The sequence below is a fragment of the Panthera uncia genome, chromosome E1 (assembly GCF_023721935.1).
Source record: "Panthera uncia isolate 11264 chromosome E1, Puncia_PCG_1.0, whole genome shotgun sequence".
NCBI classification, from domain to species: Eukaryota; Metazoa; Chordata; class Mammalia; order Carnivora; family Felidae; genus Panthera; species Panthera uncia.
Genome location: NC_064814.1, coordinates 59,058,350 through 59,082,688, shown reverse-complemented (window position 1 = coordinate 59,082,688; position 24,339 = coordinate 59,058,350). Strand labels below are relative to the sequence as shown.

Sequence of the window (24,339 nt, the reverse complement as noted above, 5' to 3'; positions counted from 1 at the left end):
ATAATTTCTTTTCTCACTTCACTATTTTTCCAGTTGTTTATGTGCTGCAGTGGGCAGAATAAAGCTTCCCAGGGATGTCCAATCCTAACCCCCGAAAGCGTAACATTAAGGTATGACTTTACAGAGCCCGAGGGACTTTGTGGAGGTGATTGAGAATCTTGAGATGAGCTTATTCTGGATTATCTGGGTGGGTCCAACGGCACCGGCCCTCAGGAGAGGGAGTTAGGAGTGCCAGAGTGAGGTGAGGTGATGGAATCAGAAGTCAGAAGGAGCTAGAGCGCCCAAGACTGAGGAAGGAACCATGAGCCCCAAATGCAGGCATCGGGAAGGGTTCTCATTCTCCCCTCGTGTCTCCAGAAAGAACACAGCCCTGAGGAAGTCTTGATGCTTTAGCCCAGAGAAATGCATTTCAGACTTGGCTGTAAGATGATGAATATGTGCTATTTTTAGCCACTCAGTATGCAGTAAGCTGTTACCTCAGCAACAGGAAAGTAACACGCATAGTTTAGTCAAAACTATGTAATAATTAACCTTACACTTACAACAACCAAGTTTAAATAATACCACTTACCTTCAATACCATACACTCTGCTCACAGACATCTCTGTCCTCCCCCTTTTAAACTGTTATTGTGACAGATCATATCTTCATCTGTTAAGTGCCCATTAATGCAGATTCATGAATATTTTCATGCATTTGCTTATAAATCATATAGGAGAGAGAAGATGATTTACAAACCAGAAGGACAGTGATTCTGGCTTAAGGTGTCTTCACCAATTGGTGGTCTGTATTTCTTCTTATGGCTTCAAGTTCCTGTCTGGCGGCTTTTCATTTCTGCCCAAAAAACTCCCTTTGTCAATTTTTGTAGGGCAAGTCCATCGGTAACAATGGACACTCTCTGCTTCTGTTTGTCCGAAAATGTCTCAATTTCACCTTCATTCTCAAGGGGTTTTGCCAGGTATAGAATTCCTGGTTGAATTTTAACCCCCTCGGGATTTAAAATGTCATCTCACTAACTTCTGAACTCTGTAGTTTCTGAAGAGAAATCAGCTTTTGATATGACCAAGCTTCACTTGTACACGAGGAGCCTCTTCTTGATGCCTTCACAAATGCTCTTTTTGACTTTGGGTTTTGACAATTTGAATGACTCTTGGTGTGGATCTCTTTGAGTTTATCTTGCTTGGAGTTCACTGAGATTCTTGGGTTTGTAGATTCATGTCTTTCATCAAATTGGGGTTGTTTTCAGTCATTATTTCTTTAAATATTTCTTTCTGGTGGGTTTTTTTTCCCCCTTTCTCTTTTTTTATTCTGGGAATCCAGTAATGTGTATGTTAGTACACTGGATGGTGCCCCATAGGCCCCTCGCATTCTGTTCCAACGAAGAAAATCCCAGGACCATAATGACTTCACTTGTGAATTCTACCAAACATTTAAAGAATGAACATCAATTCCTCTCAAAGTCTAGACCAATAAACACCAGTGGAATATAGTAGCCCAGAAACAATCCCTCACGTACATGATCAATTCATTTTCTTTTTCTCTTTTTTTAAAATTTTAATGTTTATTTATTATTTGAGAGAGAGGGAGACACAGAACCCAAAGCAGGCTCCAGGCTCTGAACTGTCAGCACAGAGCCCAACGTGGGGCTCAAACTCACAGACTGTGAGATCATGACCTGAGCGTAAGTTGGACACTTAACCAACCGAGCCACCCAGGCGCCCCATGATCAATTCATTTTCAATTGATGCTAAAGCTGTTCAATGGGGGAAAGAGTAGCTTTTTTTATTTTTATTTTTTATTTTTATTTTTGAGAGACAGGGTGAGACAAAGTGAGAGTGGGGGAGGGGCAGAGAGAGAGGGAGACACAGGATTGGAAACAGGCTCCAGGCTCTGAGCTGTCAGCACAGAGCCTGACGCAGGGCTCGAACCCACAGACTGTGAGATCATGACCTGAGCTGAAGTCGGACGCTCAACCGACTGAGCCACCCAGGCTCCCCAAAGAGTAGCTTTTCAACAAATGGTGTTGGGAAAACTGGATATCTACATGCAAAAGGATGAAGTTGGACCCTGATCTTAGACGATATGCAAAAATTAACTCAAAATGGATCAACGTTCTAAACATAAGAGTTAAACCTATAAAACTCTTAGAAGAAACCTTGGGAGAAATCTTCATAACCTTGGGTTTGGCACTGGTTTCCTAGTATAAGGACAAAAGCATAGGCAACAAAAGAAAAAAGAGATAAATTATACTTTAACAAAATTTAAAATTTTTGTGCATCAAAAGACACTATCAAGACAGTAAAAAGACAACCCATGGAATGGGAGAAAATATTTGCAAATCATATCTGAAGAGAGATTAATATTCAAAGTCCATAAGTAACTCATATAATTCAGCAGCAACAGAACAAACCATGCAAGTGAAAAATGGAAAAAAGACTTGAACAGGTATTTCAAAAAAAAAAAAAAAAAAAAAAAAAAGAGCCCTTATGTACTGCTGTGCAAATGTAAAATGTTGCACCTTCTGCAAAAAAAAGTTTGCTACTTCCTCAAAATGTTCCTCAAAAAGTTAAATAGAATCATCATCCAGCATCTACACTCCTAGGTGTATGCCCAAAGGAATTGAAAGCAAACTCAAACAGACACTTGTGCACAAATGTTCACAACAGCATTGTTCACATCAGCCAAAAGGTGGAAACAACCCAGTTTCCATCAACAGATGAAAAGATAACCAAATGTGGTCTGTCCATATTATGGAATAGTATTCAGCCATCTAAGGAATGAAGTGAGGTAGGAGTCCAAGTGCCTATCTGGTTGTCCCAGCACCGTTTGTTAAAGAAACTGTTCTTTTTCCATTACATGGTCATGGCACCCTTGTCAAAATCAATTGCCTATTAGATGTATGGGCTTATTTCTAGACACTCAATTCTGTTCCATCAGTCTATCTATGTTCATGCCAGTACCACACTGTTTTGATCCCTACAGCTTTGTAGTAAGTTTGAAACCAGGAAGTGTGAATCCTCTAACTTTGTTATTCTTTTTTGAAATTGTTTTGGCTTTTCAAGGCCCATTGCCATTCCGTGTGAATTTTATGATCATCTTGTCCATTTCTGAGAAAAAGGAAGCTGGGATTTTAATAGGATCTGAATAGAATCTGTAGATCAATCTGGGGGAATAGGGCCGTTTTAACAATACTAAGTCTTCCAATCCATGAACATGGGATGTCTTTCCATTAAGTCATCTTTGATTTCTTTTACCAAGTCTCTTATCTCTGTGGTCAGATTTATTCCTGAGTATTTTATTTTGGATGGCATTTTAAGTGGAATTGTTTTCTTGATTTCCTTTTGGGGATGGTTACTGTGCGTGTATAGAAACACAACTGATTTTTGCGTGTTGACCTTGTATCTTGCAAATTTGCTGAATTCATTTGTTTCTGGATTCAAATTCGCTGGATTCAAAGTTCTTTTTGTGGATTCTTTAGGATTTTCTCTGTATAAGATCATGTCACGTTTGAATAGCGAGAGTTTTGCTTCTTCCTCTCCAGTTACATGTCTTTGGTTTCTTTTTTCTTCTTAATTGCTCCGGCTAGAACTTCCAGTACAGTGTTGAATAACAGAGGGGAAAGTGGGCATCCTTATCTTTTTCCTGATCTTAGGGGGAATATTTTCAATTATTCACCATTGAATATGATGTTAGTTGTGGGGTTTTCATACATGCTCACTATTGATTGAGATACTTCCTTTAAATTTTAGTTTGTTAAAATTTTTTTATCATGAAAAGTACTGGGTTTTGTCACATGCTTTTTCAATATCAATTGAGATGAATAAAAGTGAATAAAATTGTGTTTATTTTTTCTTTTATCAAATGGCGTATTACATTTATTATTTTTCATATGTTGAATTATTCTTCCATTCTTGGGATAAACCCCACTTGGCATAGTGTGTAATCATTCTAATATACTGTTGGATTTAGTTTGCTAGTGTTTTGTTGATGATTTTTCCATCTCTGTATTCATAAAGAATTTTAATCTGTAGTTTTTTTTGGTCTGATGTCTTTTCCAGCTTTGGTATCAAGGCAACGCCTGCCTGTAGAATGAGTTTGGAATATTTTTGTTTTTATTTTTAGTTTAGTTTAATTTAGTTTAATTTACTTATGTTGGATGCAAGTCTCTTATGATATGTAGTACTTGCAGATGTTTTCTCCCAGTCTGTGGTTGTCTTTTCACTTTCTTGATGGTATCCTTTGAAGCACAAAGTTTTTAACATTGAGAAAGTCCAATTTATCCATTTGCTTATTTATGATTTATGCTTTTGGTGTCATGTCTAAGAAATCACCACCTAACCCCAGATCACAAAGATTTATGCCTGTATTTTCTTTTCAGGATTTTGTAGTTTTAACTCTTATATTTGGGGTTACAATCCATATTGAGTTGATTTTTGTGCATGATGTGATGTAGGGTCCAACTTCATTCTTTTGCACGTGGATATCCAGCTATCCCAGCACCCTTTGCTGAAAAGACTGTTCCTTATTCCTTGCCTGTTGAATTGTCTCGGCCCCTTCATCAAAAAGCAATTGGTCGTAGACTCTGAGTTGCGTAGTATATATTTGCCTTCACTTGGGACTGTTTCCTACTCTGGTCCTGCTTTATTGTGCTTCTGACCTCATTGGTTTTGTCTTTTATTTCCAGCCTGTGCTTATTTCTTGTGTGTGAACGCAAGCTCAATTTTGGGGGTTTCAACCTTCTGTACCACATTAGCCTTAGCTTTTGAGCATCCTTTTGATACTTATGCTCTAAGGTATCCACGTAACTCTCTTCCTTGACCATCTCCCCTGCCATGCTTGCCCTTGAGCTATTGAGAGATAGTGGGACACTAGGTAAAGAATTTGAATCAGGAGATAGTGTCCAAGCCCAGTCAGCCTCCCAAAGAACCCACCCCCATCTTGGCAGGGTCCATATTTTCCAGGGCCCACATATTAGAACATGGTATCTGATGTCAAATATTCACCAATGTAAACAATAAATTGCCTGTCTTCATTTATACCACATTTTTATTTTTTCCCAAATTCTTTTAAGCCTTTTTGTTGTTGTTACCACCTGCTGGACCCGTCCTCCATTCATGTTTTTACCTCCGTCTCTCTATTTGAATCAGGACTCAGTTATCCCACACTCTGACTTTGACTCCATTTCCTGTTATTTTTGTCTCTAGTAGTTCAGCGACTCTACCAACAGTTTTAGAGGTAACACCCCTCTGACAGGACCAAAGTCCCAGGAATTCCTCTCTTACTGTGGTGTCTTATAAGCTACCCTATCATTGTGCCCAACTCACAATCAAGACCTGGAAACCTGTCTGCACTGGATGTCTTACCCTTCATTTCCTTCCACATTGGGACTTACCATTTGCTTCCATTTGAAATTACATTTAGAAGCCAAATGAGGCATAAAGATATACGTATATAGAGACAGTTCCCTAAGCCTTTAATGGGGAATGGAGCTGCTCTATTGCTAAAGTAACCGTAGAGGTGAAAACTTGGCTTTGGAGAAATAATAATTAATGATGCACGTAACTGGAATAGCAATGCTACCAGAAAAAGAAGTCACACACACACTCCTCGACTGAGAATTTTATCAGGACTCACCTTTTTGGAAGAATGTGCTGATCATGAATGCAAAGAAAACAGTGGCCGTGGCAAAAGACAGTAGGAAAACAAATATCAAGCTAGGGTCGCTGTTCCTGAACACCGCCACACTGTTCACCTGTGGAGCAGTCACAAACACACATTGTTTTTACGTGGAAAGAATGAGGAGAGGCATAAAATACCCTGAAAACAATGCAGAACTTTTATTTATTTATTTATTTATTTATTTATTTATTTATTTTAATGAATTTATTTTGTTTTTTATTTTAGAGAGAGCATGAGTGGGGGAGAGGTGCAGCGGGAGGGGAGGGAGGGAGGGAGAGAGAGAGAGAGAGAGAGAAAGAGACTCTTTTTTTTTTTTTTTTCTGGATCAGACATGATGTGGTTTAATACCACACAGGGGATACAGAGGGGAAAAAAAAATCCTATGATTAAAGCCAAGGCTTTCAAGAAGATACTTTCTTAGGCATTAGAGAAAGAGACTCTTAAGTAGGCTCCATGCTCCGCATGGTACCTGACTTCGGACTCGATCCCACGACCCTGGGATCATGACCTGAGCCAAAATCAAGAGCCAGACGCTCAACCAACTGAGCCACCCAGGGGCCCCAGAACAATGCAGAAATTGTTCTAAAACCACAAGATTAGTCTAAATTAGACAACATATCTTGATTTTTTTTTTAAGGCATAACTTTGATCCAGTGTCCATTACCTTTTATAAATTACGCTCTGTACGTGTATCTTTTTTAAAGAGAGCATACGTCTGAATTCTATTTTTGACCCAATGTGAATCTCTTTCGCTTTAATAAGAGACTTTATCCCATTTGTCATTGTCGCTCTTATAATAACTATAGTATTTCTTTGGACACCTCACGTCTCCTCTTTTTAATGCTTTCTGGCTGTTTTCTTTGTTTTATGTATTTTGCCATGTGGTCTGGGTTTTCTTGCCTACCTTTATCCAAAGTGCCCCAATTTGGGTAATTTAGAAGCTAAATCTTCATTTATCCACATGGTGGATTATAATTTAGCCATCAGATGCAAGTTAGCAAATTGGAACACCAGATCTCGATGGCAGCACGGAGGAAAATTTAACACGGTAGGATGGGCCTAAGAGGACGTTCTCCATCTTTTACAACAACTGTTTTCAACTATTTGCGGAGTTGTAATGTTTTAAAGTTTATAAAATACTTTAATTAGGAGACGAATCCCACTTCCCTGACGAAATTAATCACACCCACGTCCAGTACTTGCAGCCCCAGCAGCGGAAGGCCGTCAAGGCTCTCCCGGATGGTGCAGCTTCAGTGCCCGATGCCCGCAAAGTTTCCGCAAATACCACCTGAGGTTGCCCCAAGTGCGCGTCCCTGGCTGTGCTCTCATCTTCTGTCGAGTCTCAGCCCCGCCGCCCGCTCCGCAGCCACCTTCCTTCCGCTTAGCGTGTGCGGAGGGACCGGACACGCACCTGTGTGCAGAAGAGGACGGTCATGAAAGAAACGGCGAGGAGGGCCGAGACGAAGAACACGATGAACCAGGCAGCCCAGTGTTGCCAGTTGTCCACTCCCATCATGCACATGTACTCCTAGAGAAAGCAGAGGAGCCCGGCGTCCCACCACTGCCAGCGCCACGCACCCACCGCGGCCTCGCAGGTGGCCTCGCTCAGACGGTGCTGAGTGCATGAGACGGAGCAAACCGTGCACGGTCGGTGAGGCCACGCAAGGTCTGGGGAGCCGCCGGCAGGCGATTTCTATATACAGTCCTAAGAAGCAATCGAAGGAGAAGAAAATTAAAGTGAGGAGGCAGAGGGTCTCTACCGAGAGCAAAAGGTGAGGAGACAGGTAACGGGAGAGCGCGGGCAGGCAGAGAGACTCTCGGGGCAGCCTGTGTTAGTTAGGTTGGGCTCCTGGCTGCAGCCACGAGAGAGCGACTCATCCTGGGCGGACATCCTCTCCTGTGCGCTCATCAGAGAGTCGGTCCGCAGGCATCTTCTGAACGGCCGCCGTGGGCAAGTCCAAAAGCAAGGACTCACGTGGTCACAGCAGACGGCATCGTCTACGTTGTAAGCAGGTCGAATGACGAACCACCGTCCGACATCCGCCGTCCATCCCTCAGGGGGAGGTCCCTCTAACACCCATGCAGCCTCGTCCCTGCCGCGGCCTCATCCCCACCCGGGTCATTTTTCATCGGTGCTTGTACACGTCCCCGCCCCGGGAGAGGCTCGCACCCCACGCCGGGGGGTGGGGGGTTACCTTCAGTTTTTTCTCCTTCTCCAGGGCAACGGAATTGATGATGATGAGCTCGATGCAGATGAAGCTGAGCATGAGCAGAAGAGGGAACTCGTTCTGAAGGGTCACCAGGAGCCCGTCCTGGACGTGGGCTCCGTGGGGGAACCTCTTCACAAGCACACTCAGGCCCTCAAACATCTCGGTCGTCCCGTTGTGGGCGTGGTAGTGCATGATGGCCTTGTCCAGCGCATGCTGGATGGCCAGGAAGCCTTCGTTGCTGTATCCTGCGTGAGAGAACAGCGGACACCCGAGCATAAGAGACTCAGAAGACTGGAGGTGCAGAACACCCGCTGAGTGAGGCGGGTCGTGGCTAACGATTCCTGGAGATGATCTGGCGGGAGCGGGCCGGGCTCCCTGGAGTCCACATGCCGCCACGGGGAAGAAGGAGCAGCGTCCCCAGGGGCCCCCTGTGGCTGTGATGGTGTCTTTTATCAGAAAACAGGGCAAAAGCATCCTGAGCCCACAAAACAAGGGGTGTCCATTGTCACGCTCTTGCACGGTGGGGCCGCATCCTCTCCCCTAAGTGCTCTGGCTTCAGGGAGAGGGTGCTTGCTCCGCACTTCCGGTCATCCAGGATACACGAAATGGTTAAATGCAAAGGACTTGGGAGACACGCACCCCCTCACCCACTGGGACCTCTGTCTGAGCTGTCACTGCTGTGGTCCGAGGGTTATGGTCATTGAATTTTGCTGCCAAGCCTCAAAGCCAAACTTTACCACAGGCAACGTTTATTTTCATACAGTGTAGTCGGTGGGCGAAGGTCAGCTTTTGGGAAAAATAGGTTGGAGGGCAGAGATCCCCGGTGTGGGGATCTCGTAAGAGTTAAAGGCCCCACCTCCCAGCAGGGGTTACCGGCCCTCCGCATGGGCAGAGCCAGCGTGGGGTACCCAGCAGTAAAGGGGAGGTGACCACGGTCTCCCGATGGCCTTGACCTAAGCAGACCCCCGGATCTGTCAGCACGAAAAAGGGAGGAACAAATTGCTGATAATAAAATTCCGGGAACCATCACGGAGTCTTCACGGCATGTCGGAGCATTTCCACTGCAGAACCGTTGGCATCCTTTCTAGAATCGCATGGAATGATAAGCCCTCGTGTTTACATTCCCACTCACTGGGCTTGTGGGCCCAAGGTTCACGGCAGTTGCGTGGCCATCCTCCGGGGAGGTGCACGCTGTCTGCTCGATTTCCTGAGAGCTGTCCGCTCCCTACCAGGGAGGTCTCCCCGAACCCCGCACAAAGAGGGAGACCCCAGGTCTACAGTGACGTGGAGGCCAGGCCTCCAAGCTGCCCCACGGCTTCTCCCCTGGCCTGCAGAGAGCTGAAGACCGTCAGGTATATAAGCAAACGTGAGTACGTGCGGAGACAAAAAGAAGGGACACGCCCTCCTTGTTCCCGTAAAATGCCCCCCCTCCTCCCTCAAACAGCTCAGCGTCACAGCCTTACTGCTCTTTAACTTCCTCTAGAATGAAAGCGTTTTACCCAGCGACACGTTTCTAAACGTTACTCCTTCAGCCTCTTTTGAGCTGCTAGCTTAGCAAGGGTTCAGACGGCAGTGACAGCGTGAGAGGCACGTGAGTGTGGGCGAGACTGACATCGTTGAGGCTTCCTCACCAGGGAGTCCGCCATCCGAATGCCCTAAGGCCCGGGGCTCTTGGCTTGGGTTGGGAGGGTAGAGGAAGGATGTGCCCCAGCTGTCCACATAATCTTGTTTGGAGGTGAGCTGCGCGATTAAGAAGTTCCTCTGCGTGTAGCTGAAGCGCAGGCGGTACTTAACCTGCAGGGGATAAAGAGAGGACGACCTGGGTCACGGGGTCCCCACGCTCAGCCAGGACTCGTGTCTGCCACCAGCTGTGATTGGAGGGAAGGCCGATCCCTCCCTCCCCTGCGAGGAGCACTCAGCGGTCTGCCCAGGAGACCCCCCTTCAGGAAGGTGGTTCCGAGCTCAGACACTGGAGCCGGGCCACCAGGACCCAAACCCCAGACCTCTCACCGAATGGCGGTGGCGGTTCAGGCGGGTGACTTGACCTTCTTGCCTCGGTTTTCTCATCCGTACAACGCGGATGAGGTTAACAGCGCTTGCCCCAGAGGCACTGTAGGATCAAGTCAGATGGTCCCTGGGGTGTGCCTGGCAATTGTTAGTGCTCGAAAAGCGTTGCTGGTTGTTTATCAACGTGTCTGTCTCCAGCTGCCAACACCCCCATGCAAGTTCTAGCCATTAATCATCAGGCGGCACAGGACGACACCAAAGCTACACACGAGCGGCTTCCTCGCCCCCAATGGGAGCCACTGCCTTGTCCTCAGACAGACAGGCCTACCATACTGGAGCCCATGTCATTAGTGTGGTGGTCTGATGACAACCACAACCAGTCCTTCTGGAAAGTGCCTCCGTCCCCGGCTCGGTTCTGGGCACAAACTCATCTGATGCCCGCAACAGCTGAGTTAGGAACTGCTAGTACTCCCGCTACACCGGTAGGGAAACTGAGGCCCGGAAATGTCGGCGCCCCTCCCACGGCTAGAGAGCCAGTGGTTGCCAAGCCGGAATCCAGTCTGCCATCCAGCAGCTGGAATTCGTGGTCCCCTTCTCTCAGCCCCAGGTCTCCCCGGGCAGGCCTCTCTTTCGAGGACCCCGAACACTGGGAGGTGCCCCGGGGCCAGGTAGGAGGCAGTGAAACCGGGAGCATTTTCTCACCTCCTCCGGAAGAAAGGCAGCCAGGTGGCAAAGCAGACACAGGGAGACAGAGGGGCAGCCCAGGTGGCGAGACTCCCTAATGGGCCCACGCGCGAGCCTGGGAGGCATGGTGAGGCCGTTCCGGGACCGGATGGCCCTTACCTTCAGCGGCAGGGGTTGCTTGCTGTCATTGAAGGTGTGATCGAAGACAATTCCAGCCAACACGAAGACGGCTTTGGGATCCTGGAGTATGTAATTTTCAAACAAAGGCACTGAAGAATGGCCTAGGACTGCGGAGAGAAAAGTCCCGTGAGCAAGCAGGCTGTCCCCCCATCCCTGCCCTCCCTGAGCCGGTGCCGGAGGGGCCGCAAGACCCCCCCCCCCCCCCACCCCCACACACACCTTCCTCCATCATTCTGCGAACACATAAGCACATTCGATGTCCGGGAGCCACGCGAGGCAGTGAGAACGGTCTGAATGCCCGCCATCTCTCGTCCCAGGCCCCCCAGCTGGGCGGCGCTGAGGGCCACAGGAGGTGGAACTCGCCCTTGGCCATGTTGACGGGGAGCTGTCCGTAGCTCGTCTGCGTGGCTATGGCAACCGAAATGGGAGACAGAATCACAGACAAACGTAGCTGTTCTGATGAGAAAAATAATTGCTCCCGTCCCCGGCCCTTGCGTGTGGCGAGGCTGTCATCCGGGATCCTCCTCGAAAGTAATGCTTGCTCAGAATGTGGAAAGCATCACCGCATCATTCCGCCTCCTCGCCGCCAGCCGGGTGTCTTCTCTGAGAGCTCATTGGCTTCTGCGCCTTTATCTCCACGCAGGAGAAGTCTCTAGCGCACGTCCACGGTTGTCCCTTTCTGCTGTCCTCTTAGGAAGTGGTGAGACTGCGCGCCTCGCAGACACAGACGCTCGTGCGGGAACCTTTTGTGAACTGCTCTGTCCCCTCCCCTCTGTGTGTCCAGTTGCTTCCTTTTAGAAACCCTCGTGGGTGGGCGGGACGCGGTCGCTCTCGCTTCCCCTTTTCTTCATCCTGTTGCTGGACATTGTCATGCACCTCCCAGACCTTGTCTCCCAGCCATCACACGCGTCCACTCGGTCGTTTCCCTGGGAGCGATTTCGCTGATCTAAATTTCCAAGTCCGCTTCCTGTTCCTTTGACCACATCTCCGTGCCATGGGAGTCCAGTTTTGTTTTGGCGTGGCAGCATTCCCTCAAACGTTTCTGAGAATATGGAGTTTTTTCAAATGAACTGACTCATGATAAAAATCTCCAATGATGCTGGAGGTTATGTGGCATGTCGAAAGGCTCCTCGATGAGACTGAACTTTAACTTTTCATCAGAACAAAACCCATTCTTGGCGGGGGGGGGGGGGGGGGGGGGGGGGGAGGGAACCAAAATGAATCACTTGGTCCACAAGATTTGACACTGAATCCAGTCTCCAACTGTGTGATAGAGATGGAAATCCTTTCTCTTCCTGGTTCAGCATTGCTCCCGCTCCCCCGATGTCCTGAGCCCCTTCGGTGGTAGTGTGGGGGGGAGGGGAGGTCACTACTTTTAGCTGCAGCTGAGTTTTACGTTATTTTATTTTCATTTCTAGTTCTGTTTGGTCCTCTTCTTTTTTCAGATCGGCTGGGTGAGTCTGCATCGTGACATATCTGGGGAATAGGATTATGAGTCAATCTTCCTATTTTCCTCTATATAGTTTGTTTCCTAAGCCATATTTATGTTTCTTTTTTTTTTTAATTTTTTTTTTAACATTTATTTATTTGTGAGACAGAGAGAGACAGAGCATGAACGGGGGAGGGGCAGAGAGAGAGGGAGACACAGAATCGGAAGCAGGCTCCGGGCTCCGAGCCGTCAACCCAGAGCTCGACGCGGGGCTCGAACTCACGGACCGCGAGATCGTGACCTGAGCCGAAGTCAGACGCTCAACCGACTGAGCCACCCAGGCGCCCCTATCTTTCTTTTTAAACACACACATGTACATAAACATTTGGCTAAATTGAGGAAAATAGCATACATACAGGAAGGTGTACAAAACACAAACGTTCGTTCTAATGAGTGGTTGTAAAGTTCACAGCCAAGCCTCTTGGGTCAAGAAACAAAATTTGTACCCTAGATTTGTTTGTTTGTTTAGATAGTTTCTTACTATCAATTTGGTTCTTCATTGCTTTCAAGAACATAGTTTTAATATTTGTCCAGCGCATGTTTTTCAACAGGCCAACATAACCCAGTCTGCCCTGTTAGCAGAAACAAATAGCAGTAATCTCTTTCCCAGAAATTTCCGGGAAACATCCCAGTGTTTCCTTGGCTCTGGCTGAGTTAGGTGTCATCCCTGGACAAGTCACGGTAGCAAGGGGACCACGAAGTGCAGAGTGGTGTAGCCACAGGAGTCATCCTGAGCCCAAGGAGGAGGCACCAAGGGCTGATGGCAGGAGAGGGGTCCAGACCCCCAGGGAAAGAACAGGCTGTGAGGATCATCAAAAGGGAAAACAGATGTCTGTCACGGTTTGGAGAGCTCTTCAAACCACTGCTCTTCCTTCCAGGGTGTAGGATTTACTTAGGGGAATGGCCCCAAAGAGCAAAATGTAATTTTTATTTCTTATCCTATTATGTGATTTGAAAATGTCAATGCAAACAATTCTGGTGTTCATCGTTCTTATTCTTTTATTGAAATGTTAAGGTTTATTTTTTGTGTTTTTCTTTTTTTAACGTTTAAATTCCAGAAAAATACATTCTAAACTGCTAGCAAAGAATTCTGCGAAGTGGCATTTGGGGTGAGAACTTGACTTTTCACTGTAAACCTTATATTAGTTCACGTGCAGTTATGTAATAAGGACAGAGGGAGGAGCGGAAGGCAGACGGCCGTCGGTCCTGGGGACGCAGAGCACGCAGAGAGAAGCGCGGCGGCGGAAGCGGCCCGGAGGCGGAAGCAGTGGGAGGTCCCGGAACCGTGGGACTCAGCCCCGGAGACTCCCGCAGGCGGAGGCCAGAAGCGTCCCTGGCACAGCGCGCACGCGCGGAAGAAAGCCTGGAAGGAAAGCCCTGGAACCGGCGACGCCAAGGACCCAGTATCGACAGCGATGAGGTAGGAAGTGAGTCGGAGGTAATGAAACAGAATTAACGCCTCGAGACACCCCAGACGAGGAGGGAGACGTTGCCCGAGGTAGGATCTTAAGGGAAGACAGAAGAGAAATGCTTTCTTCTCCGTGGAGGCGACCGAGGGGTCCCAGGGAGTGAGGTGGGGATCCAGGCCGGATGCAAAGGCCGAATGTTTAGGGAGCCGGAGGGCTGCTCACGGACAGGAGCCCAAGGCCCCAGGTTCATCTCCGTCTCCCTGCGAGACCCGGAGAGCAGCCAGAGGGAGAGACAGATCGCGCCCGACAACTTCTCTTCAAACCCCTGCCGCGCGGGCGGCCTCGCGCACATGGAGGAAAACCCAAGACTTGGGGGAGGCGTGCGAGTCTCCTGCAGACACTCCAGCCTCGCTCGGACCACTCCCCACCCCCCCGCTTCCTTCAGCCTCGTTCATGGCGGTCACCCCCCCCCCCCACCCCCCCCGCGGCCCCCCCCTGCCCCCCCCCCGAGTCCCGAGGCCGCCATCCCACTTCGCAAGTCGTGTCCTTCACCTGCACCGCCGCCGTTATCATCTCCAGCCTCCCAAGAGGAGCTTTCTCTGTTGTGTTTTGTTTCCAATCTCGTACTTGTAGAATTAGAATGGTATTTTAGGTTGCCAGGCAAGCTCAAAGCCCCAAAACAGCGGCCCCCACGCGTGTTGCCACTGAGGGCCTTTAAAAGAATTGTCTGCGTTGAGTGGCACTCAGAGCTGGGGCAGGAGAGCCCTTCCTACACTCGGTACCTTATGTATTATTAGAACACCTTTACAAAAGCATATATTACAATTATGGCAGTTTTGGAATGTGACTCCGCATTTTGTGGATTCCGCGTTTTGAAAAACTGTATCTACCTGACTCCGTTAACGAACGCATTTATTCATTCAGTAAATATGTATTGAGCAGCGAGTGTATGCCAGGCATGAAGGAGGCCCAGTGATGAAGAAACGGACAGGGCCCTCTGCCCTCAGGGAGGTGGAGCCCAGCAGGCTTGTCAACCGCAGACTTGACACAGAAAGCCCAAAGTGGCGGTGTGATGAACCGTGGATCAGAAATCTCTGACCGTAGCCAAAGGGGCGCAGAGAGAGGAAGGCACAGCTGAGAAATCTAAATAAAGCCCGGCTGGCAGCTTGCCCAGTGCCCCTGAAAGGAGCCTGGAGACAGGGGTAGGGCCAGACCCTGGACTACTGGTGCAGTGGAAGCCACCAGAGGGGCAGAAGCACAAGGCTGGCCAGACCTTTCCGACCTTTGAGAGACCTTCTTGGCTGCATGCAGAGACTGGCTTAGAATTGATTAAAATGAGAAGAGAGACGGACGACTAATTCAGAATCTCCCAAGTTGCCAGAACGTGGTTGCGGCAATCAGAGACCTCGTGGACGGCTTTCCCCCAGCTGTCACCTCCACAGACTTTTTAGGATTTGGAGACCCCAGATATGGAATCACGACTATACGCACCCTCAGGAAACAGCCTCAAACTCTATAAAATTGCCCTCCCTCCCTCCCTGTCCTTACCCCATCTTTATGTCTCACCTTCAAACTCAACGTCAAAGGATTTCCCCACCGCTTCAGTGATAGTCTTCAACGTTTCGCTTTTGGAAGAGACATACACTAGTTGGTATCTGGTGTAAGTAGGAAAATAGAGGAAGGCTGGCAGTAAACTGATATTGATGGCCGGATAGTTGACAGGAGGTATTTTCTTAGGCAAACTGTTTAAACGCAGGTACATGATGATCATGGAGAAGAGTAGCGGCATTAGTATTTCAAGCACTGTTATCAGAGTCTTCCGCTTCTAGAACAGAAAGGAAAGCAGCATGAGAACGCGAGTGTTAAGTCACCACACGGTGACGTTTCTTCCATTTAAGAAGCCCTTTCATTCTCCCCCACCCCCAGTCTCCCTGCACAACCCACAAAAAAGAAGAAAATAGAGAATGAACTAAATGGCTTCTCTTTCTGGACCTTTCCATGACATCAGCGGCGAGAAACCAGTAATGATGATGCAATCTTCAGTGATGACGGTTTGCGGAATTTCAGTGGGAACCTGGCTTATTTGCAGGAAGGGGCCCCGTTTCAAGTACAGTTGTTGATTTTTTCTTTAATCAGTTATTAGATGCCAGCGTGACATAAACATTCAGTCCCCCAACCCCGGACATGCCCACGGCTCCAAGGACCACCTTACCCACCTTCAAGATGAAATTCTTCCAAAGAAGAAGTTTTAAATTCCTGACCATTGTCACTTTCCCACCTGAAGGGGAGGGATCAGCACCAGCTGGGAAGCAAACGGGGCAACTGTCAGGCATCACACACATGTGCCCTCCTGTCCTTGAGGAGCTGTCTGCTCTCGGACTTTCAGAGCATCGTTTCTTCTTTTTTGCGGACTCCCCATCCTCTGCCCACCTCTAAACATCCCAGCGGGGCTCGGCTGACACTCCCCGTGGGCAATCTCACTTGGTCTTTGATGTTGAAATGCACGGACACACTGATGATTTCCACATTCCTGTCTACAGCCTGCACCTGCTGGGTCTCCTGCCCCAACCCCTCCTGTCCGAGCAGGAGCCCAGCTTCATGAGGACAAGGTTGTGCGAAGGTCTCCCTGTCTCCTCTCATCTCCCATTTTCCCCTGCCCTGCCGCGGGCCTGGCTGTGATCCAGAAGGGACAGAAGTGGCTTCTGCTCACAGCCCACGCACCTGCTGTTCCTCCGCCCAGGGCACGCCTCCCTCATGCGTCATTAAACTACTGAACGTGCTGTTTATTTACTTCTTGTTTGATCTGATTTCCCTCTGGAATGCATGCTCCATGAAAGCAGGGATTTTTTTGGGGGGGCGGGAGGGGCTGTTTTTTGTTGTTTCACTATGGAGCCCCCAGACTCCAGAGCAGGGCCAGCGCGTGCTCACCACTCAGTAAACACGGGCCCGAGAATAAAGGCGTCAGAGGGCACACGGCTTATGTGAGGACGTGGCTGTGACAGAGATGCTTGTGGGGAAAGGACGCTCTGCGGTGGCAGCACGAGCCTCCCCTTCCGCTCTCTGCTTCTCTCTGTGTCACGTGCTTTAGCTTTTAGCTGCTGCCACCTCACGATCTTCATTTCCAGAAAAATGTTTTTCCGCTAGTGAAAGAACGGATGCGTTTTCCTCTGGTGAAAGCGTCTCTGACATTGCCGATTAGAAATGGAAGACACAGCGTTGTGAGCTCACTAAACGTCACTGGAGGTGAGCTTTAAAGTGGCAGGTGGTGTGATTGAATTTCACCTCCTTAGTAGAAAAAAAAAAAAAAAAAAAAAAACGAGCGCAAGGCAGGTTTAGAGTAGTCAGCCGTGGCTGCAGCCCATCTGGTCTGGCCAGCAACCCCAACCACCGGCATTAATTTCCTGCCCACGGCTCTGCCGCCTCCTGGGACTGGCTGGACTCGTCTCTAGGTCTTGTTATGGCCCCAATTGTGTCCCCTGCCGCCCCATTTGCTGTGTCTAAATCCTAATCCCAGGATCTCAGATGGTGACAGTTTTTAAAAGGCAGGGACTTGACCTAGGCGACCAAGGTAAAATGAAGCTGTCAGGGTGGCCTGTGTCCTCACAGAGGAGATGTGGACACACAGAGGCAGCGGGGGGTGTGCGGGCACAGAGGACGCACGAGGGGTGGACAGCCCAGGAGAGGGAAGGAAATGGCAGGAGGGAGCAACCTTGCCACCGCCTGGATCTTGGACATCTAACTTCTCGAACTGTGGACAAATACATTTTTCTGTTGTCTCGGGCACCCGGTGTGTGGTGTTTTGTGAGTGCAGCTGGACTGGATGAAAACAGCTCTGCACCACGGGTCCGCTCCCAGCTGGAGCATGTTGCTCTAATGGCATGAAGCCAAGCCACGCAAACGCATTTAAAGCATCTTGTCACACACCCTTGTGAACCACCCCACCAGCCAGAGTGCATCACATAGCTGAGCCCAAGATCAGTACAACAGGGAAGGAAACCGTCTGCTCTGATGGGGGGGCACTGCTGACTCACCTGGTGAGGGGCATGGGTGTAAACCTTAATATGGGGGGAGAAAGAAGAATGGGGAACAGCCACGTACCAAAACACCCAGGGCTTCAGAGCTGGTGTCGGAATTTGCCAGCCTGAACAGCCACGCCATGTAGACGAGGAGGTGTTTTTGGCTCATTACTGGCCCAGCACTGATTCAAAGAAAAAACACCCAGAGACCATGAGAATGCATGGTTTTCTCCAACCACAGCTACTGTTCAGTGGAATGGGACAGGAAAATAATTAGAGTAGATGGAGGTTTTCATACTGAGCACCTTTTCAAATTTGTGATAATACAAGTAGACTGTTCCTTTTATTTTTTTATTTAAAAAGTTGTTTTAATGTTTATTTTGGCAGGGCACAGTGCAAGTGGGGGAGGGGCAGAGAGAGAGAAACCCAGACAGGCTCTGTGCTGTCCGCACAGAGCCCGACGTGGGGCTTGAACTCACAAAACCATGAGATCACGAACTGAGCTGAGATCAACAGTCGGACTCTTAACTGACTGAGCAACCCAGGCACCCCTAGACTGTTCCTTTTAAAAGAAAGTTTACTTCGGTGCTATTGATTTACGACAAGTAGCAACTATGCACGGAAGGCACTGTATCTGGGCACAATGCCACCATCAAAAGATGAGTCAGTAATGGGGGCACCCAGCTGGCTCAGTCCATGGAGAATGTGACTCTTGGTCTCAGGGTCTTGAGTTCAAACCCCATGTTGGATGTACAGATTACTTAATAAAAAAAATAAATTAAAAGATCAGTCAGTAATAGAACTCATCTTGTTGGAAATCAGTAGCTTAAAATAAGCCCTAGTAAGGGAAATAATGTGTACGAAGGAAAACGTTACAGTACAAGGTGGAAACGAGAATCAAAAGCGGTAACCCAACTGATGAAACAGAACGAAATTCCAGAAAGAGGCCACAGATACATGGTCACTTGATCTTCGACAAAGCTGACGCTGCAGGACAAGGACGCACGGTCTTCCTGACAGATGGCTCAGGGCCGACCAGCTATTGATATAAGAGACCATGTATCCTGACTCCTGTCTCCCACCACACACAAAGTACCAACTTCAGATGAAATACAGATCTAACTGTGAAGGGTGAAGCAATGAAGCTTTTAGGGGAAAAAATAGGAAAACATATTCGTGACCTTTAGCGGGCAGAGATTTGTTAAACACGACTCTAAACCCCTAAACATAAAACTTGGGCAAACTGAGCTGCATCCAAGTTAAGGATTTCAGTTCCAGAAAAGAGCCAGTAGGAGAGTAAGTGAAGCCAGAATGAGGAAAGGTATCTTCAAGTCACTAAGAAAAAGACAGACTTCCCAACAGAAAAATAAGCTTGAGAGACTTGAGCAATCTCCAAAAGAAAATGCCCAAATGCCTGATGGACGTAAGAAAAAGTGCTCAACCTATCTGGTCTTCAGGAAACGCGTTTTAAAGCCACAGCGGCCACACTGAGACACAGATTTCTGCATGGGATGGTCACTGGAGGGCACTCTGGAAACAAGCACTTTTGCAGAGAAAAGGAGGCAGGAGAGTCAAAGGGGTCCAAGCCCTGGCCATTTCCACGGGCACAACACGACACAAACTCTGAACCATCCACCCCAAGCTCAGTTGTGAGGATGGTATGCAAACAGGTCCCAGAAAAGCAAGACAATCCATTTATGCTGTATTTAGGAAAACAAATTACCGGGATAGAAAAAGAAAAAAAAAGGGTTAAAATAAGCAACAGAGCAACTATTCACAACATCTATGAGAGCGTCACTACTAGCCCTTTGAGCCAACAACCCCACGTCTAGGCATCTATTCTGCAGGTGCACCTGTGCACGTATGAGCTGACGCCGTACAAGGTTATTCGCTGCAGCATTGTTCTTAATAGCGAAGGAGTATAAACATCCTGGTACCCACCACAGGGGATTAGTTTATAATACAAACGATTACACATCTGAACAATGCAGTGATATGCAATCGTAGAAAAAAATTAAGAGCTCAGAGTACTGGCTGTCTTCTGGGATCTGCGGGATAAATGTGAGAAAATAAGTTATGTTGTTAGGACCACCCAATCTGTGGTATTTGTTCTGCAAAATAGGTATTCTGCAGCCTGAGCTGAAGTAGAGAATAGTGTGTCCATCGGCGCGGGCTGTGTATAAGGGGACGGGGAGCGTGCACAATCTCTACCTTCTCAGTTCTGCTGGGAGCCTAAAGCTGCTCTAAAAATAAAATCGATCTTTAAAGAACTGTTTTGACAGAACTATCAACAGGAAAATTCATAAACCTAAAACCCCCTTCATGATTAAATCAGAAATTTCAAGTGTGCCTGGGTGGCTCAGTTGGTTAAGCCTCCAACTTTATTTCAGCTCAGGTCACGATCTCACAGTTTGTGGGTTCGAGCCCTACATTGGGCTGTGCACTGACAGCACGGAGCCTGCTTGGGATTCTCTTGTCTCCCCTCTCTCTCTGTCCTTCCCCTGCTTGTGTTCTCTCCCTTTCTCAAGAATAAAGAAATAAATAAACATAAAGAAAAAGAAAACTTAAAGCCCACAGAAATCCATTAGGAATGTGTGCGAGTTTTTTTTTTTTTTTTTTTTTTTTTTTTTTTTTTAATCACACAGATCACGATTGGTTAACCTGGCTCATGGAACAAACTCTGCAGTGACGCAGCTGGGTGAGCATCTTATAGGTCATTGGCATCTTTGTCACCCATTGTTAGGGGTGTCAAGGGCACGTGTAATGCTTTAGCTTAATGGCTGGGCTGTTGATGACAGGGAGGAAGGACAGTACTCCTTTTCCTGAACTCCTAGGAAAATCGAAGACACCAAATGAGTCCAATACAGGCAAGCTAGATGGAATCATATGCTCGTCTCATATACCGATATATTTCAAGGTATTTTTTAAATGCCACAGCTGAGAATCTGGCCAGAAAAGGATCATTGGTAGAGAGCACGAGACCATCTGTAGTCTGCAACAGCCTTTTTCTTTGAAAGAATTGTTTCTGTAATGTGTTTCCTGAACTCTAAATTTCTCAAGAGGGGCTCCTGGGTGGCTCAGTTGGTTAAGCATCCAACTTCAGCTCAGGTCATGATCTCACAGTTTGTGGGTTTGAGCCGCACATTGGGCTCTGTGCTGACAGCTTGGAGCCTGCTTCGGATTCTGTGTCTCCCTCCCTCTGTCCCTTCCCCACTCGTGCTCTGTCTCTGTCTCAAAAATGAATAAACATTAAAAACAATAAAAAGTAAAAGTTAAAAAATTTAAATTTCTCGGAAACAGATACTGTTTTATGGCAGAAATTTTGGATTAGAAAAGAGTAAAGAAGTGCCCATGTGTCAGCAAATAAAACCCCCAAACGAAATAACCCACTAACACACTGAGTCGACACAGGATGCATTAATCAAGAATAAAAAAGGAAAGGGGTGCCTGGCTGGTTCGGTCAGTAGAGCGTGCAACTCCCTGCTAATCACTTGTCCACCTGCCTGGGGTGGGTTGATTACCTAGGAAAATAGAAATCACCAAGTCAATCCAATACAGGAAGAGATTTTTTTTAAACCTAAATATATCTGCAGGTAAACTGCGAAGAAACTGAGACAGTCGTCAAAGAGCCTGCAAAGCAGTACAAGTGCAAATAACTCAGATGGGTGGGTTGTTTTAAACGGCAAGGAACAGATTGTTCTGATGCTGTTTGAACTGATCCATGAACGTAAAGACCGAAAACTTCCCATATTTAATAGCCAGGCTAGCATCACAGTGATACCAAACTCTGAGAAGGATGGCATTTAAAACCAGCCAATCAACCAGCCAAGCAAAAAACCCTACAACTCCTTCTCACTGAAGAAAAGAAGACCTAAAAGTCCTCGATAACTTATAGAATCCAGAAGTGCGTGGAAGGAATAATACCTCATGAGCAAATGGGAAGTTCACTGCAGAAATATTAGAATGATTCACTATTTTCACTATCATGAGATCTGTTGGTGTAATTCACCGTACTTATTGGTCAAAGGTTTAAACTCATAATATTGTGTCAATAAATTCCAAGAAGGCATTTGATAAAATCCGTGTATTCCCGGATCTTTTTTCCTTAACCTTAGAAAAAGACTTGTTTGTAACATACTAATACTATATATATCTCAAATCAAAGGCAAAGATACTTTTTGGTGACTACTAGAAGAAATTGCGGTTAAGCAAAACCAAGACTACAGTGCCAGCTGCAACATTATTTTCTAACCGTTCTGGAAATGCTAACAGAGAGCCATTGCGTCCAGTCCTGAGAGCTGTTCCCCTTATACGGGCACCTAGCCAAGAGGACAAGAACAGGGCTGAGGCCCAGTCTGCTCCAGTCACCCTGTGAACCTCACACAAGGCTGAGGCAACTGGCAGAAAGAGGGACCTTTACTAATTGGTCCACTCAGAGGGCTTCCTTTATCTAATTGTTCTGCATAGTTGGGATGCCTTTAACTAACTGGAGGTACCTTTATCTAATTGGTGGGTGTCACCTTTTGGCAGTTTTTCAGCAGGCAGAGCATGCTGTATGACCTCTTGGTGGTCCTGTGCTACTATGGTCACATGATAGAATGAATCAAGAGGCATAAACATAGGTAAAGAGGAGACTAATCTATGATTATTTGCACATCATAAAATTGTATACACAGGGCGGCACCTGGGTGGCTCGTCGGTTGAGCATCCGACTTCAGCTCAGGTCATGATCTCACAGTGTGTGGGTTCGAGCCCCGCATCAGGCTCCATGCTGACAGCTCAGAGCCCGGAGCCTGCTTCGGATTCTGTGTCTCCCCCTCTCTCTGCCCCTCCTCCACTCACACTCTGTCTCTCGCTCTCAAAAAATAAATAAAACATTTGAAAAATTTTTTAAAAATTGTATACACAGGGAACCCAAAAGAATGACTGAAAAACCGTAGGAAACAGTGAAAAGAAGGTTGAAGTGGCCAGTTACAAAATTAGTATTAAAAGAAAAGCAATAGCTTTCTTATAAACAAACCAGGTAGAAAAATATATTTGAGGAAAAGAGCATTTTTTCAATAGCAACACCAGAAGAAAACATGTAGGAAGAAATGTAATGACAAATATGCCCATATGACCTATATGAAGAATACCTTTACAGAGAAAAATGTAGAACTCTTATCAAGAGACATAAGAAAAGGGTCAAGTAAATGGGAGAGACAGATCTTGTCTTTGCATAGGAAGAGTCCATATGAAGATATAATTCTCCTAAATAGTTCTATAAAGTTTACATAGTGCCAGTAAAGATTTCGACAAGATTTTTAAAAAACAGATTCAGAAGTTCATATGAATCACAAAGGTGTGAAATTAGGCAAGAAAATTCTGAAAGGGACAGATAATGACCAGGAACTATCCAAAAATTCAATTTATTGTTCTATAACTTCAATAATTTAAAAATACCAGACTAGGATAGTAACAGCTCAATTAAAAAAAAGAAGAAGAATCTGTATATATCCACCAAAGTATACATGGGAATTTAGTATGTGATAAAACATTTCAAATTAACTGAAGAAATACCAATAACAGAATTGATGCCTGTTTGTTTAACAACGTAGGTGAAATCAGTTATTTGAAAGACATAACCTACCAAAACTCACTCGAGAAGAAATAGGTAACCTGAATAGTTCTATTTCTACTAAAGAAATTGTATTCATAGTTACAAACATTCCAAGAAAGAAAATCCAGAATCAGATGGTTTTATTGGCAAATTCTAACAAACATTTAAGGAAGAAACAGTATTAATTCTATACAATCTCTTCCAGCACTTGGAAAAAGCGAGACTACTTTCCAACTCATTTTATGATGTCAGCATTACCTTGATACCAAATCCAGAAAAAAATATTATAAGGGTGACATATAACTAAAAACATAATAATAAGGCAAAAAGAAAAGTCTTTACTCTCGGATGTCATGATATTCCCAAGAAGTCTACAAAAATTTTTTACAACTAATAAGTATGTTTAGCAAGGTCCTGGGGGACAAGGTACGTATACAAAAATTGATCGTATTTCTATATACTAGTAAAGAACACATGGAAACCCAAAGTTTTTTCAAGGTACTATTTGTGATAATGACAATACTGATGATATGAAATACTTAGGAATAAATCAAAATATGTGCAGAATCTAGATGAAAGAACACTAATGAAAGGTTTTTTTGTTGTTTTAAGAAATAAATGGAAAGGCATACCATATTCATGGACTAGAGAAGTCTGTACTATTAAGACATCACTTCTACTCACAATGAATTTTAGATTTAGTGCCATCTGAATCAAAATCTCTCCACTATAGTTTGTAGGCACCAACAAGCTGACTTTAAAATTCATATGAAATGAAAAAAAATCATATGAAATGGCAAAGGGAATAAAATAGTCAAAATCATTTTGAAAGAGGTACAAAATTGGACACATACTACCTCATTAAAGCTACACTAATCACGACAATATAATATTAGCTGAACCACAGGCAAGCCAAGTATGGCCCATGGGCCAAATTCAACCCACTACAGCCCAGCCTACAAAGTTAAGATTGGTTTTGACTCCTTTTAATGGTTGGAAGATCTGCCCTCAACCACTGTTACTGAACAATGAATAGCTTTGAAGTTAGCTTTTACAGCGCTCATGT

General features: G+C 46.3%; 1 protein-coding gene across 6 annotated transcripts in view; it reads right to left on the bottom strand.

The window, feature by feature from the left end:
- ABCA3 (ATP binding cassette subfamily A member 3) overlaps positions 1-24,339 on the bottom strand; it is an 87,599-nt gene that overhangs the window by 59,127 nt on the left and 4,133 nt on the right. For 2 of the 6 annotated variants that reach the window (XM_049637311.1, XM_049637314.1), the window contains exons 1-7: positions 15,875-16,512; positions 15,225-15,483; positions 10,740-10,867; positions 9,521-9,683; positions 7,875-8,134; positions 7,091-7,207; positions 5,635-5,752 (exon numbers count right to left, since the gene is read on the bottom strand). In XM_049637311.1, coding sequence (XP_049493268.1) covers positions 5,635-5,752; positions 7,091-7,207; positions 7,875-8,134; positions 9,521-9,683; positions 10,740-10,867; positions 15,225-15,483; positions 15,875-16,000 — 1,171 coding nt within the window. In that variant the 5' untranslated portion in view covers positions 16,001-16,512. Of the gene's footprint in view, positions 1-5,634; positions 5,753-7,090; positions 7,208-7,874; positions 8,135-9,520; positions 9,684-10,739; positions 10,868-10,979; positions 11,919-15,224; positions 15,484-15,874; positions 16,515-24,339 lie in introns of those variants that run through there. The other 4 variants (XM_049637313.1, XM_049637316.1, XM_049637312.1 and 1 more) reach the window with 4 other exon arrangements.